The 19,640-nt window shown below is 36.3% G+C and overlaps 1 protein-coding gene across 1 annotated transcript in view; it reads right to left on the bottom strand.

Annotated features, from left to right (window-relative positions):
- Positions 1 to 19,640, bottom strand: part of Pla2r1 (phospholipase A2 receptor 1) — a 111,561-nt gene that overhangs the window by 3,032 nt on the left and 88,889 nt on the right. Inside the window, 8 exon segments of the mRNA XM_076866844.2 lie at positions 2,257 to 2,433; positions 3,585 to 3,701; positions 4,189 to 4,329; positions 6,164 to 6,332; positions 8,344 to 8,582; positions 12,660 to 12,807; positions 13,266 to 13,396; positions 14,052 to 14,169. Coding sequence (XP_076722959.2) covers positions 2,257 to 2,433; positions 3,585 to 3,701; positions 4,189 to 4,329; positions 6,164 to 6,332; positions 8,344 to 8,582; positions 12,660 to 12,807; positions 13,266 to 13,396; positions 14,052 to 14,169 — 1,240 coding nt within the window.

Here is a 19,640-nt window from a genome sequence, read left to right as displayed (position 1 = left end):
AATACTTCCCTTGACATTGAATAAGTGTGTCGTGGCACGTGTCTACAGAGAACACTGGGTACTTTTCTCCTCTCCCATGAACTTGGCTCTTCAGCCTGAATTCTCTGTGAATGGACCTGCTTCACTGGTCAGTTTTATTTTCATCACTCCCAAACATGAGCCACCCCCACTCTAATCTAAGCTTATTGTCCATTCCTGCCTTAAGCCATGACGGGCTTTTTGTTTAAAATGTCTCTTTTCTCCTCTGTTCCATTTTATTCTTTTTTTTTAACAGTATTTTTTTTATTATTGGTTGTACAAAACATTACAAAGCTCTTGACATATCGTATTTCATACATTTAATTCAAGTGGGTTATGAACTCCCATTTTTACCCTGTATACAGATTGCAGAATCACATCGGTTACACATCCACATTTTTACATAGTGCCATACTAGTGACTGTTGTATTCTGCTGCCTTTCCTATCCTATACTATCCCCCCTCCCCTCCCCTCCCCTCCCCTCCCATCTTCTCTCTCCACCCCATCTACTGTAATTCATTTCTCTCCCTTGTTTTTTTTCTCTTTCCCCTCACTTCCTCTTATATGTAATTTTGTATAACAATGGGGGTCTCCTTCCATTTCCATGCAATTTCCCTTCTCTCTCCCTTTCCCTCCCACCTCTTGTCCCTGTTTAATGTTAATCTTTTTCTCATGCTCTTCCTCCCTGTTCTGTTCTTAGTTGCTCTCCTTATATCAAAGAAGACATTTGGCATTTGTTTTTTAGGGATTGGCTAGCTTCACTTAGCATAATCTGCTCTAATGCCATCCATTTCCCTGCAAATGCCATGATTTTGTCATTTTTAAGTGCTGAGTAATACTCCATTGTGTATAAATGCCACATTTTTAATCCATTCATCTATTGAAGGGCATCTAGGTAGGTTCCACAGTCTAGCTATTGTGAATTGTGCTGCTATGAACATCGACGTAGCACTATCCCTATAGTATGCTCTTTTAAGATCTTCAGGGAATAGTCTGAGAAGGGAAATAGCTGGGTCAAATGGTGGTTCCATTCCCAGCTTTCCCAGGAATCTCCATACTGCTTTCCAAATTGGTCGCACCAATTTGCAGTCCCACCAGCAATGTACATGTGTACCCTTTTCCCCACATCCTCGCCAGCACTTGTTGTTTGACTTCAGAATGGCTGCCAGTCTTACTGGAGTGAGATGGTATCTTAGGGTGGTTTTGATTTGCATTTCTCTGACTGCTAGAGATGGTGAGCATTTTTTCATGTACTTGTTGATTGATTGTATGTCCTCCTCTGAGAAGTGTCTGCTCAGGTTCTCGGCCCATTTGTTGATTGGGTTATTTGTTATCTTATTGTTTAATTTTTTGAGTTCTTTGTATACTCTGGATATTAGGGCTCTATCTGAAGTGTGAGGAGTAAAAAATTGTTCCCAGGATGTAGGCTCCCTATTTACCTCTCTTATTGTTTCTCTTGCTGAGAAAAAACTTTTTAGTTTGAGTAAGTCCCATTTGTTGAGTTAAAAACAAGAATCAACAAATGGGACTTCTGTTCCATCTTCTAATAGTCTCTTCATCGTTTTAGTTTCCACAACCTTATCTCTCTGAGGTCTTATCCAGCAGCTCCGGGCATACAAATTCCTCCTTGCTGATAAGGTTGTCATCTAGAAATTGTTCTGATTATTATAGACACCTTCTCACAGTCAATGATCTTTCTTGACATCTTATCTTAAAAATCTTTACTGTTGTTTGCAACTGACTAGAATCTTCTGACTTCATTCCTAAATTATTTTTTGATGACTCTAAGCGAGTTACTCAGGATGAAGTTAAATATGACTTTTATGACATATCATGTTTATGTCATGACACAGAGAATCACTTCTACCTGTTCATGACAAATATGCCAGATATATAGAGTGCATTTTCTAAGGCCAAAGACAAACTTAACCTTCTGAGTAGCATCACCAGAATGGAGTTGGCTGGTTTACATTCTAATTCTATTTGCTTGTTGGGCTAACAGCCAAGAACAAGAGTCTTTGAATGAGTTGGTTTATAATGTTTTTTTTTTCCTTCACATATGAGAGGAAGTAGCTGAAATGTTCTCTGACTTGTTTTATGCAGAACAAGATGATAATTTCAGAGTCTATCTGAATACTCTCCAAATACTTAGATTTAAAAACTTGAAATGCTAAAACGGTGGGTCAACGTTAGTTAGGGTAGAATCAAAATGAAGACTTACTCTCTGATTAACCCACCTGCCTCCATTTTACATATGAACCCCTTTTTTTCTTCACATGGGGTTAACTGCCACACTCCTTCGGGGACCTTCAGGGCAACACACTGGTGGGACTGGAGGTGGTCCATGTCTGGCTTCCGAATGCCCCAGTTTGATTGGTCTGTGGGTGTTCCATCAAACCATTTTATGGTTTCATCTGTGAAAATATTACTGACTTATTATACGTTATATGCATGGTTTCAAACACACTAAGACGCAATGAGCCATAAAAATCCATCCCTAAGTTTAATGAGACTCTCTCCTCTGATGCATTAGCTCTGAGAGGACAGTCACGAACTCAATATCAAAGGTAGGTATTAATGAAGTTGACTTGTGAATCACCCTTTATTTATTTTAGATACATTGTTCTATTTAGTACATTTAGAATATCATGTTTATTAGTGTAAGAGTTTGAAACATTCCATGTAATTTCTAGCCAATTTCAAGAAATTATTGAGTAAATGAAACTAATCAATGTAAGGATCCTCTTTTGAGTCCTAACCTCCAAGTCTTTATCAAATGATTTACGTTCTAAAAGACTTTTACAGTGAATGTGTTTAAATAGCAAGCCAGTCATATGCCAAGGGATTAGGGGTGTGGGAAACCAAGCCATATACAGGAGGGATGCACTGACTGAAAAGAATTTAAAACTAAAACAAAACTAGCTAAAAGTTTATTTGCTTTTTATTATCACCATCTGCTAGAAACTCTATAAGGTTAGTGATTAAAATGCTCCCCTTAAGGGTAGGCTCACCCCCAACTTTGGTATACCACTGTTACAAGCTCTTCATGCTGATGAAAATAATTTTCTTTACAAGCACCTTTCAATAACCATCAATTACATAAAGAAAAGAATACCAGGCTTCCATTTTATTACAAACTCTGGTTTTTATGAGCAGCAAATAGGAATTCTAATAGCACAATTTATCACTGAAACATTTCCATAACTCTATTGTGCTTTTATAACATTTAGAAACCTGGGGCATTTTCCAGTCAGTCTGGTTTTGGTGTGATATGCTGAAGTCTGTGAATTCACAGTTCCAGCCAAGCATCTTCACAGTAATCATAAAGGTAAACTTGTTGTTGTTCATTTTTATTTTTGCTATTCTGGGATTATTCCAGAGGATAAGAAGGTATAGAACAGGGTAGCAATGTTGTTTGTGGAAGAAATGGCTTCAGGATTCGTGCTATTTTTTCAAAGCAAATGTGTGCAAGGAGATTTTTCTGGCTCACAGATGCCATTATCATTAGCCCTAACAACTGTGTATTTATTCATGCCCTCTCCTTTTCTCTACCCAAATCACTTACTGTTACTATCAAATTGAGCATTCAACCAAACCATCTGGACAGAAGAACCAAACGCAAAAAGCTCTTCCAGGAGAAATGAATTTTCAGCCTCATCCTTGATTGTTAAAAGATTAGATCCTATAAAAGAGTCAAGTAGCAAATGAGCAAGTATTTGTGTCTACACGTTTTAAAAATGTCTTCTATGCCACTATTTGCAAAGTGCAGACTTTGAAAAGTAAAAATCTTTGTTATGAATAAAGTGATTTTGATTAAAAAGTTTAAGATAAAAGCACATTTACTAAGATTGCATTTAAGAAGTTAAAACATAGGATATTAATTTTAGAGAACATTAAAAATTCACAATGCAAATGCATTCAAAATGAACATTTCCTTCAGAAAATGCAATATACTGAGACATCATCTCAGGTTTTCAAATTCTACACTGGACATTAAGTTGCATATATTATCTGTCCCCAAACAAGCAAATTTAATAGTATTTATTGCTTTCTATAGTTTTTATTGCTCCTAACATCACTAAATAATCAGACAAATGAGAAAAACACATTGTTTACTGAAATGTCAAGAAGGAGCACATGAAAGAATTTTACCATCACAAAAGAATTACCTTCCTTTTTGCAAAATTCATGAGCAGCCTCAAAACTCGTGCTGTCTAGGACTGTAGAAAAACTGTAGCAATTACTTTTAAATTTTATCCAGGGAATAGATGTTTCTGAGCACAACACTGGGTGTTCAAATGGTTTTGTTTCTATGAAGAAAAACCAGTTATGATTTCAGGGTGGTGACTGGCTCCATTTATTGAGATAAACATTACATTATATTCTATGAAAGACCAAGATAAATATATGTAATAAGATTTTCATGGTAATATTCTGAAAGATAGGATTTAATGTAAGTGATTACAAAACTAGGGCCAGTTTCTAGCATTTCTGGCAGAAACACTCTTTACCTAAACACAGCAGTGCATATTAGTACATAGCTTAGTTTGAGTGGTGACTGGGTGAAGGGGCTAGCTTTCATGTTTACAATCGGTATCCTAAAGGTCGGGACATCTGGAGGATGTGATTCATAGAAACAGCGACAGCTCAATGATTCTGGCAAAAGGGACTTCCAAATGTACAAAATGTGTTTCATGCAGTGTTGACTATCATAGATTAAAAAAAAATCCTTCCTCACTAATAAACCTATGAGAGAAAATAATGCCACATGACATGAAATAAAACAAATAAGGTAAATTTTTAAAAAAATATTTTTTAGTTGTTGATGGACTTTGTTTATTTATATGTGGTGCTGAGAATCAAACCCAGTGCCTCACACATGCTAGGCAAGTGCTCTTCCACTGAGCTACAACCCCAACCCTAAATGAGGTAAATTTGAAGGGACTTTATTTCAGAGGGCAAGCATGAGAGTCAGACTCATCCATCCTGAGATCCTGGCTCTGCCACTTACTGGTTGTATGACTGTGGGCTCATTACCCACATTGATTCCTTTATCTATAAAAGGAAACTAACAACAATATCTTTTTTATAATCTGGGAATTTAAATTCATTAGTGCTGGATACTTCTAAAGTACTCAATGATGCATTGTTCTTGAAAAGAGAGAGATAGCTTTTATGGTGTTTCAGAAACAGAATTATTTTTTTCATATACATTTAAATATACTTATATTTATTTACATTTAACTCTGAATTGTTTTGATCTAAAGTTACATATTGTGTATGCTATTTGATATAGTACCAAAAACATAAGTAAGTGTTACATTTTTATGAAATGAGAGATTTAAAAGGAGAATAGCTAGTGCTACGGAACTTAAAAAAAATAACAAATATTTATTGAGGATTTACAGTTTGCTAAAGGTATATCAGAAGTACTTGTGACTTTACAGAGCTTATATTTTAGTGAAATATATTTTAGCTAGCCTCTTTGCTATCTGACTTTTGGCATATATAAGCCATCTCTCTAGTTTAGGGAATTGTCTATACACACTATAGTAATAAAGGAGAAGGGACCTTTTCAAATGGGATTAACATCATATTAGAGAGTGGGGGCATGTGGCTTTTGATTCTGGTCCTGTTGATTGACAGCTGAGATCTCAGGAAGCTATATAGTGCTCTGAGTCAAGTTTCACCTTTATTATCCTATTTTTTCTCATTTACATGCCACCCATTCTTCAAGGCTCATCTTCACTGTCATGTCCTTCAAGATGCCTTCCTTGGGCTTACGGTTGTGGCTCAGTGGTAGAGCGCTTGCCTAGTATGTGTGGAGGCACTGGGTTTGATTCTCAGCACCCCATATAAATAAAATAAAGGTCCATCAATAACTAAAAAAAATATTAAAAGAAGAGAAGCCTTTCTACTTTTTCCTTTTTCTTGATAACTCCCACAACAGATGCTACCTCTCTTATCTCATTTGGTACCCATACTGGAATAGCAATTATTTGTCTTTATATCACTGACCAGATACCAGAGACTTACTAGGGCCTGAGACTTCTACTACTTATGCTCGTATTTCCTGCTCAGTCCAGCATTGCATATAGTAGAAGCACACGTGTTATTTGTTCAGTTGAATAGAATTGTACCTACCAGTGGGCACATGACAAATGGCACCTTGCAGAAATGACTCACAGGCTGTGCTCTGCCAGCGTCCATTAATATCAGCGAAAACACAGTCACCGAAGAAGGATGACTCCTCATCTTTCCAAAAAGTGAAAGAGGATTTGGTGCCATCTGACCAGTCAAAATGAAGACCATTCTATGGAGGGAAGGTGAGCCATCACTTTCTCACCATGACTGCTGTGGTGTCACCCCGTGCCGCGAGCATCCCACCCTTCCCACAAATATCTCTGCTTCTATTCTTTTTTTCAGAGGGCCTAGAACTGCTTATGAATATGGCCTGATAAAAAGGAGTATCTACCACAAATGATATCTTTTTTGGTTCTGAGGAATCATTGGCTTCTTGCAACCATAATTTCCTAGTAAGTAATCAGAGGAAAATTGGGTCAATACCTTGATTTTTACACCAAAATAAATTCTAGATTGATTGAAGATTCAAGCATAATGTTGAAAACATAAAAGCATTAATGAAAACTTTGCTATTTTTTTTTTATACTTTTGATGTGGGGAAAATCTTTCCAAGTCATACAAAATCCAGAGTCCATAATACAAAATTTACAACATAAAGATAAAACATTCTGTAAAACAAAAATACAACAAATAATCATAAAATATCATTCTTTTAGCTACCTCACTGACAAGGTTTAGAATTTTGATAATAGTGTTAGGGATGTAAAAAAAAAACTGAGCTGGGATGTGGCTCAATGGTTAAGTGGTCCCTGGGTTCAATCCCTGGTACCAAAAAAAAAAAAAAAGGTATAAGAATTAGATGCAATCCTTTGGCATATAAAGTGGTGCAAACTTTTGAAAGGCAATTTGGCAGTACTTGTTAAAATTTAGTGTATTCAGCAATTTTATTTCTAGGAAATTATCCTACCTGTACAAGAATGTTTGTTGTGCATTGTGATTGTAAAAAAATGAGAAAAAAAAATCAAATGCCCATTTTCAGGGGAATAGTTTAATAAATTGGGGTGTATTCTTACATACTGCTGTTCCAAGTGAATACATGAGATTTTTATGTGCTTACAGGAAGGTTATAAAAACTATACTAAATTAAAAGAGCAAATTTAAGGATAGCAGACACAGTGTGATCTCATGTGTATTTTAAAAACAATGTACAACAGTTACTATTATGGTATTATGTGAAAATGTGGATGTGTAACCGATGTGATTCTGCAATCTTTGTAATGTTTTGAATAACCAATTAAAAAAAATGTGCTCAGAGGTAGGACATTCCTGGGTTCCATCCCCAGTACCACAAAAATAAATGAAAAATAATAAAAAGTTATAAATAAACAAACCATATAAAACAACCAAAAAAAATAAATAAATAAAAAATAAAAACAATGTACATATTCATTCCTTATATCCATTGAAAATTGTATATCCATTGAAAATTATATATCATTTTTATATATAAATATATATATATATAAATAATATATATTTATTATTTATATATATATCATTTTTTATATATAAAAATGATATATAATTTTATATATAAAATTATATATCATTTTTATATCCATTGAAAATTGTATATCATGAATGTATATCCATTGAAAATTTCTAGATGGCATACAAGAAACTGCTTACAACACAGGGAGTAGAACTAGGGATCAAGAGAGAATAGAATTTACTTTTCATTACTTTTATTAAAAAACAATAAAGCAAAGAACCTTATTCTCCAAATCACATTCCTAGAGGAAAACAAAAACAATGGTTAAATTTCAAGAGCTATGGAATTATTTAAAAATCAGGCAGGAGTTTTGTGAGCCATTTTTCTTGGTGATTCCTTAAATGTCAGAAATGACCCCAATGCAGAGCTTGGGTTTAAAATGTGTTCCAGTATTCGTATGGGATAGAATTCAGATGTGTCTGGAAAATTTCAGAGACTTTTGAAGGCTATTTATTATGTCTAGAAATCAGGCAAGTGGATGTTTATCCCCAAAAGACATACACTCTTTTGTTTTCTAGTTAAGCCACTCACAAGGTTAGTCAATTGTTTTACTAATTATTTAAATGCTACATTTACTGTTATTTCTGGGATTTTTTTTTTCTGTGCTAATTTCACTGATCCCATCATGAAGGGGGTAGAATTGAAATTTAATTATGTAAAGATATTCCAGGGCACTTAGGACACTTACATCTGTGGTGAACAGTCCAATCCAGTGGGCGTGTCCTAGCCGGTTGAGGACAACAGTGAGGAAGGACTGGTGATACTGGTCTGTAATGCTAACCAGCGCTGCTCCATGCATCAGGCAGGCTTTTATTGCTGCATACCAAGTCATATTTGCCTTAATTATTTTGTATGTTCTGTTTCCATATTCCAAGGTATTGGGGATTGGGTACATATCAGATGTATTCACATGGTGTCCAGAAGTATCTACAAAAAGAACAACAACAAAATCATTTGTAGCATCTGGATGGGAAAGGAGGAGGAAAAATCTAGCATGGATCCCTGTCATGATGATCCAGGTTGACCAGAGAGTTTTTCTTCCTGAATTGACTATGTATTAAATTAGGGTACTACCTGAAAGTGTATGGGATGCTAAAAATTAGAATCTTAAGGGAATTTAATAAATGAGTTTCTTCAAAATTATAAATATAGATTGCATTAATTTTGAAAGATTTCCCATTTTTGACCATCTTTTGTCAAATAGACCACTTTTAGTAGAGCTGCTGGTAGTCTCCTTGGGCAAGTTTCAGTAGCTATCAACACTAGCCTAACCCACTGTTATGGCAGAAATCCACACTTCATGAAAGAGTATTAATATATATTGTGTTGTCATCAGTTGCATTGCAAAACTAGTTTTACAAGTATATATTCTCAAATAAAACGCTTATTATACTTTAAGACTATAAATCATTATCATAGTCTATAATTTCTAAAAAGAAATTTAAAAACTCAAGTTAACAAATGCTAGAAACATATACTTCCTATAAAAAGTTACTATTAATATGTCACCTGTGAGAGTCAAGATTTATAAGTTAAAAGGGAAGTTTTTCCAGCCTGTAGTTATCACTACTTCCCTGTTTAGCAGTGGCTATGATCATGGGGAAAGAGAGTCTTGTTTGACTTACAGATATTTCCTTTTTAATATGTGTGTTCACCTTTTTGTTTTGTATTACAGTGTGTGCTAGGATAGGCTGAGTTCAGAGCAACTAAAACATGAAAACAAAATAAAAGTTTCTGCACTATCCAAAGTGCCTTGAGTTTCTCTCTGTGGTTTTTACAACACTTAGGGTTAGAAAGGAACATGGCTAGGTGTGGATAGGTCAGAAGGTCTGGGGCTCAATCCCATTCCTCCTTCTAACTCGTTAAGAGACATTGAGCAAATTGAACTCAAATTTCTGGTCTATGAGACATTGATATGATCTCCCTTATAGGAGTGTGAGTAGGATTCCTTGAGATATCCACATGGGATACATACTGTTATTCCTAGGAAACAGCAGGCACTCAATAAATGTTGCTTCTTGCTTCCCTTTCCTTACTTCTGGACATAACTCCTACCCTCTACTTACTGCCCAACCCGTAAAAGTGGCAAAGTGGGAAATTGACTTTTACCTGAAACTCTTAAATCAATATAGCAACATATTGCAAAATCAAAGTGAAACTAATCAAATCTTGTGAAGATTTGAATTTTATTATCAGTTTATTTATTGCTAGAAGTCTGTTTTCCAGTCTATATGCACAGTCTATGGTTATTTTTATAAAATCAATATAATAATGAAGTAGTTATTTATACATGATTAGTGAAATTTAAGACACAAATTCTTACATAGGTGCCCCAAATACCAATTTGACTGCCCCCCAACTGAGTTATATATCTATATTTTTACACATATGAATTTCTTCCTGCGTAATCTAGTCTATTAAATTTCAAAATAAGTGAATTTGAGCAACATGATCTTTCCATTCTTTCCCCTGAAAAAGAAAGATCTCTTGGAAGCCAAGTTCCAAATTGGGGGCTCTTAGATGTTTTTGTGGGATTTGTTTGTTTGTTTTGCAGTACCAGGGATGAACCCAGGGTGGTGTCCATGCTAGGCAAGTGCTCTACCACTGTGCTACATCCTGAACCCCAAACTAAGGCCTGGTGGAAAGGGAGGGGTTCTTGCCTTTGCCTTTCTCTTTTTATTCAGATTTCTTTGTTCTTTCAGGCAGACAAGTGATTTAGTTTCAAGCCCAAAGTGAGTACATATGTATAAGAAAAAAGAGCAGAACTTGTGTATTCATTGTAATTTGCAAGCATTTGTTAAGTCAAATAGTCATAATTGAAAATATTCTATCATTCCTTAAACACATGCTGGGAACAGTACTAAGTATTATATATGCACAGAGCATAAATGCTGAAATCAAAGTTTGCAGAAGATAAATAACTTGACAGAAGCTTGTTTACAGAGGTGGGGTAAGAAACCCTGAGTGGGGCACTCCAGGGTTTCAGTTCTCACCCACCACTGCTCTACACTGTCTCGGAAAGAACATCCCAAAATATCAGAGAGAGCAAGTGATCTGAGGTTAAATTTCAAGAAAAAAATCAGTGTTACAGTAGTAGAATAGAATCATTGTGTTTAACTGAGAGACATCGATCACCCTCAAGGTTGAGTGCTACTCATTTTTTTTAAGCCTCAAGTTCTTTGTAAAATGGGGAGACTTTGACCTCTTTCATAGAATTCTTTGTGGTTTTATGGCATAATGCTCATAAACCCAAGGCACAGTGCCAGGTCCATGTTAAATGTGAATGTACATGCTATTCTGATATCATTTCTTCCCTTACAAGGTGCTTTCCATATTATTCTTGCCATTACTGATCCAGTATCTTCTTATAATTCCTGGCCATTGTGCCTCAGTGATAACTGAGAACCAGAAATGGAGCTTCTCTGGAATTGCTGAGGATGGGTTGATACTTAGCAGCCTCAGAGAGCTCACAGGTGTGCAGGACTAAGAAGTGTGATTCATATTCCTGGTAAGCATCACAGGCTAGGCTGCCCAGATTTCCACATAGCCTGATGCAAACTGCGACCATCTAGAGTGCTCTCATACAGGGATAAATAATGCTCAATGAAAGGAAGCTGCTGTTTCTATATTTATTACTTGAGATCACTCAAATGCATTCATGTTGCTTGCTGAACCCATTGGCTATGTGTAACAGTGTGGTGATAAGATTTGGACGATAAATATCCCCTAAAAGTCCAAGTGTTAAAGGCTTGGACCCCAGGGTGTCACTATTGAGAGGTGGTGGAACCACTAAGAGGTAAGGCCTAGTGAAAAGTCTTTAGGTCATTGGAAGCATATCCTAGGAGGGGATTGTGGAACCCCAGTCTCTTCTTTTTCCTTTCTTTTTGCTTCTTGGCTATGAGGTAAGTGGCTTTGCTCTGCTGCATGCTTTAGCCATGATGTGCTGCTTTGAAACAGGCCCCAAGCAACAGGGCCAATCAATCATGGACTAGAACCACCAAACCTATGTGCCAAGATAAACCTTATCTCTTTATAAGGTGATGATCTCAGGTATTTTGTTACACTGATGGAAAGATGATGAGCTAACACACATGGCTTTGGAAATTTATACCAGAAGTCATTGGGGGTTCTGCCTATTTTAGGCAGAAACATACTATACGTCATATTTAGCCACAGAGATCATTTTTAGGGTTCCAAGAAGGTGTATGAGTTGGTTTATTTCTCTGATTCTTTTCCAATGTTTTCTTGGTGACTTTTACAAAATTGCTTGAATAGATGCTGCTATGGTTTATATGTAGTTTGAATATGTTCCTTAAGAGCCACATGTTGAAGTTTCATTCTCATTAATGAGGTATGAAGCTGGTACAGAATTTATCTGACTATGAGTTTTACAAATGGGACTTTTAGGAGATGATTAAGATTAGATGAGGTCATCAGAGTGAGCTCTCATGATTTGAATGCTGGTGGCTTTATAAGGAGAGACAGACCAGACTCTCTCTGTCTCTTGCCATGTGATGCCCTGCGCCACCTTAAGTCTGCCATCAAGAAGACCATTACCAGATAGGAACCCTTTACTTGAGATCAGAACCATGGGCCAAGATAGCACTCTTTTCTTTATAAGTTAGCTTGATAACTTTGTTATAGTACTTCATTATAGTGTCAGAAAACGGCCTAACACATACATGTAACCCAGAACAAAGCAGGAAAATTCTTTAAGAGGCCAAAGTAAATGCATAAAATTAGTCACCAGTCAAGTGGTCTCTGCAGTCCTTAGAACACAACTATAGTATGGCATAGTATAGCATAGTCCCAGGGTGCTGGGGATTACATGACCATAGGTAAAGAGAAAGAATAAGTGCCTCCCACTGTTAGCTGTGGAACTGCTAAGCAGTTGTGGAAAACAAATATGGAAGATAAGGGGGCTGAGACTAAGGAAATGAAAGGAATAAAAAACCATATTTTTATATATGGAATAAAAAGGAATAAGAAAAACATGTTTCTTACCTTGCATTTTTTCACAAACAAACCCATAGCCTTCTTTTCCACAATCTTCAAAATACCATTTGCCAGTGAAATGAAAATTAGGATTACTTGACAGCAAGGCACAGAGAGGAATGTCTTTTTGAACTTCTGTAGTGTTATGACTTGGAATCTTTAAAAGAATATAAATGTTATAAAAATATGATAATATAAAACATTGAAATTTGTATTTAGGACATCAAAAGAGCATTACTCTCTTATTAACATTTCTTTCTTTCTTTTTTTTTTTTTTTTTGCAGTACTGAGGATTGAACCCAAGGCCTTGCACATGGTAGACAAGGGCTTTACCATTGAGCTACATTCCCAGTCCCTCTTTCTTTGTATTTAATAAGTCAGTTCACAAATCACTTCATAACCTCCAAAATAAACAATAATTGTAATGAGTAAAATAATTACATTTATGAAACACATGAAAAATAGGTGAAATTACATTATTAAAAATTAGTATGTTAAATATATACTAATATAAATTTAGACCTAAAAATATAGGAAGAAAAAAGCTTTAGTAAGCAAGTCTTGAATGAGAGTTCTGGCTAAAATGATTTCTACAAAATAAATCTTAAAACTTACATTTATTACATCAAATGGAGACCAGTTAGAATATGTCACAGGCTTTCCATTTAGCCATTTTTCATAATTGTTATTTTGTAACCCTATCCACACATTAGTGTTATGGCCAAAAAGATTCATAGTGATGAAAGCTGAAAGATAGGAATACATTATCTAATTTAACACCATATAAACCATTAGGGTAATCATTGAATTCTGTTTATAACTGTAATTATATTTAAATGACAGTGAAACTTAATTATGAATCAATTGTAGGAATGTGTTACTTTGTCCTTGTTAAGGTAATGGAGTTTTTTTCTGCACTTTTGTTTGAGTTTAAATTGACAGAAATTAGCTGGATAACAAGAAATTTTATCATATCATTAACAAAACAATTTCCAGTGCTCATTCAATGCCTTTTTAAACAAAAGAGGATTTATCTATTGTAGTTAAGCTACAGTATATAATTACCTAAATATCAAATAAAAGTGTGTCGTTAAATCTAAAGGGATCTAAAAATCATACTGTGCAATTATAGTAGACTATACTTGAGATAATTTTAGCCATTTTGAAATGCAGATCTTATTCTTTCTATTACCTTCAAAACTCAGCAGCTTATGATCAATGCAGTACGCAGACATGTATAGATGTCATGACATAAAGCTTACTGGGTAACCTGAAAATTTATGTATCATCAGTACAATGTTTTAAATGTTGATTTGGAAACGTTAGTATGTTTTGGAACATTTTAATTAATACCTGAATAAAAATGATTATTTGGGCCTGGCTGCACCCTGAATACTCTACCTTGTTCCGCCTCACTTTCAATGGCAACCAGTGTCCCCCCTGTTTCAATGCAGAAATCTTGAGCACCCATCCAGTTCTTGAGATCACTTGGGTCTTTGGGGATCCTTACCAAAAGGCACTATCAAAAAACACCAAAACAAAGTGCTCATTTCTGTAGTTTTATAAGTGGATTAAAAATTTCCCATAGATCAACCTTGAAAATTACTTAGGCAGAAAGAACTCATTCTTCTTTCAGCTGCTCCAAAGACATTAAAGTTACCATCATATACACCTTAAAAGTAAAGAATAAGTCTTGTTCCTCTTGGGGCCAATGCCTGTGTTGACATCAGGCAGATAAGAAACAAGGATGTGTTTTGTCATGTGGGATGTCAGAGCAGTGGCCATGGATCCTCAAGAGGAGCCAGTTTGCTCACAAAGTTTGCAGTGGCAGATTTAATCTAATAAAAGAAGTCTGTGAGTGGCAAAGAACAGCTTAGCTTGAATTGATTTCCAAGCATCCTTCCTCACTTTGAGTGAGAAAGGAATATGGGGAGATGGAGCCACATCAGGTGTTTCAATTTACCAAATATTTAGAGTCAGCCATTAGGTCAGTAAGTCCATCAGAAAAGCCAGAAAAGGAAAAAAAAAAAAAATGAGCCAATGGGAGGACAAGCTAGGGTGGAACTAAGGTCACCCAGGAAAAGGAGAAACAAAGGAAGGCCAGCCATCAGTGTTAAATGGAACACGGAAAGGCTATGGGATTTGGCACTGAGAGTTCATGTCTCTATCATGGTGGAGGCTTCTTATTATGGGATGGGTAAGAAATGGAGGACTGGCCTGGCTGAAGATAAGCTTTTCTTCCCCACCGCCACCCCTAAAGCTCAATGAAATTTAAAATGTTGGTAGGACTAACTGGGCTTAGGTGAGAGGGAGACACAGAAGAGAAAGGTTATAACGGAAAAGGCAAAGTTCCAGAGAAGTCAGGAGAGACTTTATGCAAAGCACAGTCCATCTAGAATTTCCTGAGAATTCCTCTCTCATGCTCAATTTGCTTATCAATGAACATAGCAACCCTAGTCTTTAGATAGGTCAGATTCCAAGATCTTGTTACCGAGACATTTCCAGTTACAGGATGATGTCACATTATGTAGAAATCCGACTTGAGGGAGCAACCTTCCTATCTTGCCTTAGAACGATGTCCATCCTTTCCCATCATTCTTCTAAATTCATCATTTCCCACTGCTTCCTCACCATCATATACACCTTAAAAGTGAAGAGTAAGTCTTGTTCTTCTTTGTCACATCAGGGGAATGTGACTAATAAATATTTATTGAAAAAAAATTAGACAACAGATCCTAAAATGGTTGTCAAATGACATCCTCAGGCATTCTAGATTGAGCCCAGTGGTTCTCAAACAGTTTAGCCCCTCAGGGATCATATGACAATGTCTGAGGGCTGCCATCGACGTTGGCAGTGGAAACCAGGACAGCAGCTCCACCCTGCAAGGCTCAGAACAAGTCACTAGTCTGCAGCCAAGAACTACCCATCTCAAAGTGTCAATCATAGGAGATCATCCTTTTCAAAACTCAGTTCTGACATATCATTATTTTTTTGTTGCTGTTCTTTTAGTTATACATGACAGCAGAGTGTGTTTTGACACATTGTACATACATGGAGTATAGCTTGTTCTCCTGGTTATATATGATGTGGAGTTACACTGTTTGTGTATTCATGTATGAACATAGGAAAGTAACCAGACATCTCCTCCTCCTCCTTCTCCTCCTCCTCCACCTCCTCCTCCTCTTTAATATTTTTTTTTTTATTTTTGATGGACACAATGCTTTATTTTATTTATTTATTTTTATGTGATGCTGAGGATAGAGCCCAGCGTCTCACATGTGCGAGGCAAGCGCTGTACCACTGAGCCACTAACCCAGCCTGGACATGTCGTTCTTGAGTTTACGCTCCTCAGAGGGTTTCCATTGCTTTTAGGATAAAAACCAGAGCCCCTGATCTGGCCTGAAGTTGAGTTACCAACCAAAGAGGAAGTGTATTTTCAATTCTTCTGCTTCCCTTTCCCTTGTTTGCTTCACAAAGAAACTGAATTGGCTATAAGGAGTTTAATTTTATAACAACTATCCTTTTATCTATTTCTTTTCATTCTGCCTCTTTCTTCTAATTACAAATTCCGAAGAGTGGCACACACTAATTATTGGGAAGTCTTATCACTTAATGCGAATTCACCTTGTGTTCAGATAGTCACACTAATGAACCATTCACAAATACCAAGGAACTTCATTGGTTCTGTTAGCGCATTAAATCTCTCCAGAAAAACACTCCGTCCTCACTCCCCACATGCTGGCCTCAGCCAGGATTAACTAGCTCGGCAGTGTGGAGTGTGGCCTCCCCTTTCCCACAACTTCATTGTTTCTGAAAATATAACATATTTACTAACACTCTCTGAAATGGTGTTGTTAATAATTAAAGCATAGCAGTAAGAGGCAGTACAACATCCTTAACATTGTTTACTGACTCATTTGCAAAATATGATCATCTCGTATAATGCACCGCTTGTATATTGCTGTGAATTAAGGAGATGCTATTGTATTCCCTACAAGTTTCACATATAAGATTATTTTATTCATTTATTTTTGGTCTCAAAATTGTTTCTAGCTCAACATTTGGAAATGGAATTCTTTGACACTGGGTGGTTCCCCAGTGTTCCTGCTGACAACTGAATGGCACAGTCAGTACACAGTAAGCCTGGGCCCTCGTAGGCATTTCACCAGCCCTCCTGCACTACCATTTGGAATTTCTGTTTTGCAAAGCACTCCCCCTTCTCCTACCCCCACTACCCCATAATCTTGGCTACCACCCTCTTAGCACAAGTTACTAATTTTGCCTGTACTATTGCAATGGCTATCTAACTGTTCTCACCCTGCCTGCCTCCAATCTATCCTTGGCTTAAAAGTATCACTGTAGCTAGAGTGATACTTTTAAGAATTTGGTCCTGGTTATGACCCTCTTTAGTTAAAAACCTTTCAGGGTTTTCTCATTCCTTTTAGGATAAAACCAGAAACTCTACTACAATGATATCACTTGCCTACTTCTTTTGTCTCATCTTCTATTAGCCTAGTTCTTTAGTTTCTTAACTGTTACATTTCCCCTCACTATAGGACCTTTTACACATGCTACTTTTAATGATCTTTATCTTATGACCACCTTGGTCAGGGCCTCCTATGACATACTTTTAAAGAACTGCATGACTTTATCACATACATCATGGTTTTAAATTATATAGTTATTTTCCTGGCTGCTTATTAAAGTTTATTCTCCCTCTTGTCTGTAAGCTCCAAAAGAGAAAACATTGTGTCCTGTTTTTGAATTCTCACTATGCAACATAGTTAAGTGAAGGAATGGATAAAGTGTAAAGTGGGGACATGGAAAATGTTAACCCCCAAGACAATGTGCCCCAGGAGGAGGGAGGGAGGAAGGAGGTATAACATTGATCCTTCCTCAGTAAATCCTTTCCCAGTGACAAGACAATCCCCGGGAAGCAGACATACATCAATCCTAAAAGGGCAGTACCTAGAAAGAGGATAAATGTTGATCCTTTCCCAGTAAATTATTTTTCAATGACAGCAAAGCTACACATTAATCTTGTCCCAGTCACAATACGATGACCCCCAGAGGACAAGGTAAGCACTGGGCACTGAGCTCTACACCTTCCATCCTTGCTCAGTAAAACAAGTCTCAAGGGCTGGGGTTGTGGCTCGGAGGTGGAATGCTCACCTAGCATGTGTGGGGCACTGAGTTTGATCCTCAACACCACCTATAACTAAAAAATAAATATTAAAAAAGTCTCAAATTTTTACAATCTCTTTCCTGAATGCCCCAACTGACAAGTCACCTCTCAGTGTAACCTGTAAAACCCCAAACCCCTTCTGTAACTGGTGACCATTTTCTACCCAGAAAGTGAGTATCTCTAGGATATACTTATACAGTCATTATCACCCAGTTGTGAAAAACTAATAGTCACATACAGGAATGAACCAGAAATGGATGAACAATCCAAATATAAGAGCTAAACCCATAAAGCACTTAGAAGAAAACATAGAGGTAAATCTTCATGACATTGGACAACTTAAAAATCAAGGGTTGAGGGCTGGGGAAATAGCTCAGTTGGTAGAGTGCTGCCTTGCATGTACAAGATCCTGGGTTCTAATCCCCAGCACCACAAAAAAAAAAAAAAAATTAAGGGTTGAGGGGAGAGGAAAATATGAATAGGCTTAGCACAGAGGATGTTTTAGGTTCTGGATATGACATTCCATAGGGGAATACACCTTGTTATACATTGGTCCAAACTTGTTCAATGTACAATACCAGGAATAACCCCCTAATGAAAACTGTGAACTTTGGGTGATAATTACAGGTCAGTGTAGGTTCATCAATTCTAACAAATGTGCCTCGCTAGTGGGGGACCATGATCATGGGGGAGGCTCTGCATGTGCAGAACTGAGGATATTATGGGGAAATCTCTGTGCCTTTCCTATTAATTTTGCTCCAAAACTAAAACTGTTTTTAAAAATAAAGCCTTCAATTATAATAATAATAAAAAAAAGAATTGCCATATCAGCTTAGCCCCATGATAAAGTTGGCCTGGTGGCACTATGCAATATTTTCTAGATTATACATTACTGTAGCATTGAGGTATACTATTTTTAGTAGCTAGTATTTTCTGTTATTTCCCATTTTCTCAAACTATAGACTCTTTCTACCAGTCGTAAATTTTACATTCCATTATGAAAATTGTATCAATTATATTCAATAAGACACTGAGTGTTACTAAGTCTTTTACTAAAATGTTTGGCAATTGGTTTTTAAAGTATTTTTATTGTGTGTGCCACCACACCCATCCTCTCTAATCTATTTTCTATCTCTGTGAATTTGCTTCTTCTAGATATTTCATTTAAGTGAACTCACCCAGTGTTGTCTGGCTTATTTCATGCAGCATGGTGTTCTCAAGCTTCATCTATGTTTTAGCATATATCAAAACTGCCTTCTTTTTGAATAATACTCCATTGCATATTCTATGAATTACCATATTTTTGTATATCCATTCATTTGTGGATGGGCACTTTCGTTATTTCCACCTTTTAACTACTGTAGCTAATGCTGCAATGAACATTGATATGCACATTTCTAAGTTCCTATTTTCAATTCTTGTGGAGATATACCTAGGAGTAGAATTACTGGTTCATATGGTAATCCTTTGTTTAGCCCTCAACCCTTGATTTTTAAGTTGTCTTTATATAGTTTACCTTTTCTAGAATGTCATGTAGTGGGAATAATATAGCATTGGAGTACTTTCAGATTGGCTTCTTTTACTTAGTAATATGCATTTAAGGTTTTTTTCATAGCTCCATAGCTTGTTTCTTTCTTTTTTTTTTTTTATTAGTTGTTCAAGACAATACAATGATCTTGACACTTCAGCACTGAATGATACTGCATTGTCTGGATATATCAGAGTTCTTATCTGTCCTTTCAGTTACTGCAGGACATCTTGGTTGCTAAATTTTAGTAATTATGAATAAAACTGCTTTATTCACA

Source organism: Callospermophilus lateralis, chromosome 9, assembly GCF_048772815.1.
Source record: "Callospermophilus lateralis isolate mCalLat2 chromosome 9, mCalLat2.hap1, whole genome shotgun sequence".
NCBI classification, from domain to species: Eukaryota; Metazoa; Chordata; class Mammalia; order Rodentia; family Sciuridae; genus Callospermophilus; species Callospermophilus lateralis.
Note: the sequence above shows the minus strand (reverse complement) of the source record. Positions and strands in the feature narration are given on the sequence as shown.